Genomic DNA, 4,652 nt, shown 5'->3' with positions numbered 1-4,652 from the left:
ATGGTGGTTCTGAAACATTCAGCTTGCAGCGTTGATTGATCAGCGTAAACACAACAGTGCAAAACTGCATATTAAGGAACTGTCAACAGGACAACACATCAGTCAGTGTCAGCGTTGATTGATTGCCACAATTCTGTTTGTTATTTTGGCACACGTTTTTTTGGTTCTCAGAAAGAAACGGTTTGAAAAGGTTCAGTTGTACGAAACGAAATGATTTCCTAGGTCCCGCGATTTCTTACCATCAAGCTGGTTAAAAGCCAGATTCTGCCCAACTGGCATATTTCCTTATTCCAACGATCATCATTCAAAAGTCCAAAGTATAGGTTACAAAACAGAACCGAGCACAGTCTGACCCAACTATTCTTATACTCTGCAATCCCCTCTGCACCGCCGCCGCCGACAAGTGGATGGGGATCACTCCTAGGGGAAAGGATTCCCCGGTATCTAAGATCACTATAATCAATATCGGTATCGGTATCATGTTGGAAAAAAAATGTTCGATAATATGCCGCCACTGCTCTCAGGACACAAAAAATTGGTGCTATGATATAACCCGCCGCATCAATGCATATCGGCCTCGGTGTCGTTGAGCCTACAGCCTTTCGTCTCGAAAGGGAAGAACATGACGGCCACCCCTGAGAGGAACACCACGAGCTCGAAGAGGAGGATCGCGGTCGTCTGATGGCAGTTGTGCACCAGAGCAACGGCGACGAGGGGGCACAGAATGCCGCCGATCCTGCCCACCGAGCTGGCGACGCCAATGCCTGTTGTCCTCACAGAGGTTGGGTAGATCTGGAAATGATGAAGCAAAGATGTGAATACTCTACTGTTTAATTTTAACACCTGACAAGAGGGTTCAGCCTTGGTTACAAGACTGATTGTCGAAAAGAGTAGAACGGGACTAACCTCGGGAGCATATATGTATACGATTGTGAAGCTTGCAGAAATGCAGAGCCGGGCACCGAATAATGAGATTCTTGTCAGTATTTCTGTGCGGGAAAAAACTAGCGGGAATAAAAAGACACAGCTAGTGAAGAGCATCGAAGCCATTGAAAGCCTTCGCCCAATTCTATCCACGATCATGATCGACACGAATGACCCTGGAATCTCTGTTTCAAGAAAACATGGAAGAATCAGTCACCAAAGTAAGATTGTATGCACTGGAAAGTGATTAACATACAGATATTGTGTAAGAGTGAGAACAGACCTGCAAAGCTAGAAATAAACACGTTTTTGTACAGGCTTGAGTTGTTCGAGTGTACAGATTCAACCTCCTGTTTTGCACATATCCTATTTCCGTTACTTAACTCCGATGTCAACAGAACAATACCATAATAAGAAAATGCATTCCCGAAGAAAGCCATCCACAGAAGCAGAGTTGCTCTGAGCAATTTTGGTGACAGCAGCTTAGAAACAGACTTGAAACCTCCAAAATCAGAACCTTCGTCTTCCTTGATGTTGTCGTTTTCTTCTTCTTTAGCAGCTTTAGCAGTAGCAGCCAGAAGCGTTGCCGACTCGGAAACTTCATCTAGCTCAATGTTCTTGTCGGAAACAAGCTTACCCGAAGGGAGTTGTGCACCGTTTAACCTTGCCATTTTCTCCAGCACATCCACAGCCTCCATTGTTCTGCCTTTCATGCAGAGGAACCTTGGCGACTCTGGTGTGATAGCATAAAACAAAAGCAGGAGGAGAGACGGAACAGATGATAATGCTAGCAACCACCTCCAGCCAAACTTGGGCATAACTACCTGCCATCACCATGACCAAAATTAGACACAAGAAAACATGGTGAAGTAATCCAAGTCAAACATGTCCGATTTCACCACGAGAATATATGCCTCTCTGAACTAAAAACTGCCTACGCAGAACAGGATACATTGTCAAATTTTAGTAGATGTTCTAATCCACGTATCCGTGTGCAGATACAGAGGGACCAGACAGGTACTTGTCAGTATTGTTTCAGAAATGTTTCAAGGGATTGACAAGCATAACCAAGTGTCAAAGCTGACCTTTTATGCCCTTTTGGTAGAAGTTACTTTCCAAAGTGATGTTTATCATGTATGTTGTTTACTGCTGGTATACATTAGCACTATTCATAACGCCAGTTTCTGAACATGGAAGGAGAAAAATTATACCCATGCAAGCGAAGCCTCAAAGATGGTACCGACAGTCCAAAATGCTGAGAGTACCACCATCCAAGTTCCTCTACTTGGAGCAGGAACAAATTCCAAGAACCAAGATCCAAGAACAGGTCCTCCTCCCAAGCCAATACCAACTAAAAACCGTAGAGCCATTAAAGCTACATAGTTTGGAGAAAAGGCACTCAGGAATCCAGCTCCACTCGTCATAATGGCAGTAAAGAGAAACCCTTTCCTATAAAATCCAAACACAACAGAATATAAGAGCTTGTATGAGCTAAACAAGAAGAGTGAAAAGAATCAGGTAAGGTTTATGCATTAAATTTAAATAGGCATTCCCTACTTTTCACATCTGTAACTATTCAAGGATCTATGATGAAAACAGTTTGGAGATAAATTTTCAAATTGGCATAATTTTTTTTTAAAAAGGGTATTAACATCAGAGCTTTGCCATTTCCAAAGCAGTTACTGTTGGTAACCATAAGCAGTATCTACGAGTGGAAACCAGGATGGATTGCAACATTATGCTAGATATCACCAAGAGGGAAATGGTCATGTGTAATTTGTGGGACAAAGTTGCATGAAAGAAGTAATGAATAGACCTGCCTCCTTCCATAGTTATCTGAGACCACACCCCAAGAATAAGCTCCTATTAGCATTCCAACAAAAACAACACTTGTAATCATGCTTTCCTGGTGAGCAGTAAGATTCCATTCTAACTGAACGGATGGGCCAACAAATGATAGCAGCATCATCTCCATTGCTTCTGCGATTAAGCCTATCCCAGCATAGGAGAGAATCAATATTTGGTACTTCCCAAAACCTGAAGATATAAGGGCGTCATCCACAGTATATGTGGCTGATTGTTCGTCCTCCATCTGGAAAATAGATATCAAACTTGTTATTCATATAGCATCAGTCAGCAGAGTAAATCTACAGATCTTATATCTAAGTCCAAGGCTGAAAATAAAAATTGGTGCACTTATTTTAGGGGCTTTATTACGCGCGTTTAATAAACATTTCTATTTTCCATTCCCTCGATTTATATGCAAAATCTAACATGAGACGAGAAAAAAAAGACATGTCTGAAAAATTGTAAGAAAAGGACAGACAATACAAAAAAGGACAGCCACACTTTTCTTGCCCCACTCCATTAACTGATGAACTCATGCACGATGCATCATGTGTTAGGCATCAATGCGTTCGATAGATCATACTAGATCCAAAAGCAGTGCAGACACACTTTCTACTAATGTCCAAGCAACTTAGGCGTTAATACACACACACAAACAGGATGTCCGCATGCATCATGAGTGTTAGGCATCGGTGCGTCGGACATTAGATAGATCATAGATCCAAAAGCACTGCAAGCGCATTTTCTACTGGCCAAGCAACTTAAGCATGAATACACACACAAGGAGGATACCAGCAAGAACAGACCCACCAACCAATCCACCAACTGTGACCAAACAAGCCCATGATAATTCAGAACAAGCACCTAACAAGAACCAAAGCAAAGTCTAGAGAGCATCAATGGTAATAGCGATGAGAAGCGTTCGGCGCATCGCATTGTCACAATCTGTTCACGTGCTTTGCGCATTTCTGAAGCAAACGGTCAACTCGCGACCGACACCGGCTGAATCTGAAGAAATGGGGGTCGTGGATCCTCACCGTTTCGATCGAGAGCTTGCCGGCCGGATCAGAGGGTGGCTTGGATAGCATTGATCCTCAGCAAGCTGGGAGCATCAAGCTCGGCCCTCGCCTCGCGCCTGGCGCCCGAGTGCCTGTCCGCCTGACCGATTTTCTCGGGCGCGTCGTCGGACACGGCCTTGTCCTGAGAGATCCAAAACAAGAAACGGGGACACGCACGTACGGATCACGCCACGAGGCCACGCAACACGAGAACGGGAGCTTGGCGAGAGGAAGAAGAAGAGAAGAGGGAGCAAACCGGAGGGAGGGAGGGAGGAGTGCGTTTCTTGGATCTGCACCGTCGCAAGAAGCGCGTGATCCGGCGGGCGGGGGCGCGGGCAGCGGTGGGCCGGGGTGGATCGGCCGGGCGGGGACGGAAATGGGCGAGGAGGGATCGGAATGAAATCCTGGCGCCGGTTTAGGAATCGGCGAGAGTCTTGTCTGGTGATTTGTCTCCTCCGACGTTGTGGGATGGGTGGCGGGTCTGGGTCGTAGGTTGGCAGCGGTGGCCCCTGCGGTGTGGGGATGGGGAGGGGATGGGAAGGAAAGGGAAGGAGATGCGAAGATGCGGATGCGCGATGGAGCCCGCGGTATGACCGGACCGGGCCGGGGAGCTTGGAAACGTGCCCGCAGTCAACGCCGGGGTACAGTGCGCCGCACATGGGCGTGTGATGGCCTTGGCTTTGCGTGCTGCCACGGCGTCGTCGGCGAGGACGCGAGGTACTCCGTGAGAGCTACCGGGCGGCTGACCGTGTCCGGGGACGAAGGTTCGGCGCGCGAATTTGACTTGATCTGTGCGTTGCGTTCGTGTGTGCCCCTCCTACT

At 46.6% G+C, this 4,652-nt stretch overlaps 1 protein-coding gene across 2 annotated transcripts; it reads right to left on the bottom strand.

The window, feature by feature from the left end:
* Positions 1 to 247: 247 nt before the first annotated feature.
* On the bottom strand, positions 248 to 4,374 carry LOC123054353 (organic cation/carnitine transporter 7). 2 transcript variants are annotated; one of them, XM_044478116.1, is made up of 7 exons: positions 4,087 to 4,374; positions 3,810 to 3,972; positions 2,745 to 3,016; positions 2,136 to 2,373; positions 1,208 to 1,748; positions 907 to 1,109; positions 248 to 792 (listed from the first exon to the last, which is right to left on the bottom strand). In XM_044478116.1, exons 2-7 carry the CDS (start codon positions 3,858 to 3,860, stop codon positions 562 to 564), a joined length of 1,536 nt encoding a protein of 511 aa, XP_044334051.1. In that variant the 5' UTR covers positions 3,861 to 3,972; positions 4,087 to 4,374; the 3' UTR covers positions 248 to 561. The 2 variants fall into 2 exon arrangements, with proteins under 2 accessions (XP_044334051.1, XP_044334052.1); XM_044478117.1 differs by lacking the exons at positions 3,810 to 3,972; positions 4,087 to 4,374 and having other exon boundaries at positions 2,741 to 3,003.
* Positions 4,375 to 4,652: the final 278 nt, after the last annotated feature.

The sequence above is a fragment of the Triticum aestivum genome, chromosome 2D (genome assembly GCF_018294505.1).
Source record: "Triticum aestivum cultivar Chinese Spring chromosome 2D, IWGSC CS RefSeq v2.1, whole genome shotgun sequence".
In the NCBI taxonomy this organism is placed as follows: domain Eukaryota; kingdom Viridiplantae; phylum Streptophyta; class Magnoliopsida; order Poales; family Poaceae; genus Triticum; species Triticum aestivum.
Note: the sequence above shows the minus strand (reverse complement) of the source record. Positions and strands in the feature narration are given on the sequence as shown.

What these genes read in the sequence shown, in the direction of transcription:
- LOC123054353 (XM_044478116.1), bottom strand. Translation starts at nt 3,860, where the DNA reads ATGCTATCCAAGCCACCCTCTGATCCGGCCGGCAAGCTCTCGATCGAA. An exon ending in TTGAGGCTTCGCTTGCATGG is followed by an intron (nt 1,749 to 2,135) that starts GTATAATTTTTC and finishes TGGTGATGGCAG; the next exon opens with GTAGTTATGCCCAAGTTTGG. An exon ending in TATACATATATGCTCCCGAG is followed by an intron (nt 793 to 906) that starts GTTAGTCCCGTT and finishes CATCATTTCCAG; the next exon opens with ATCTACCCAACCTCTGTGAG.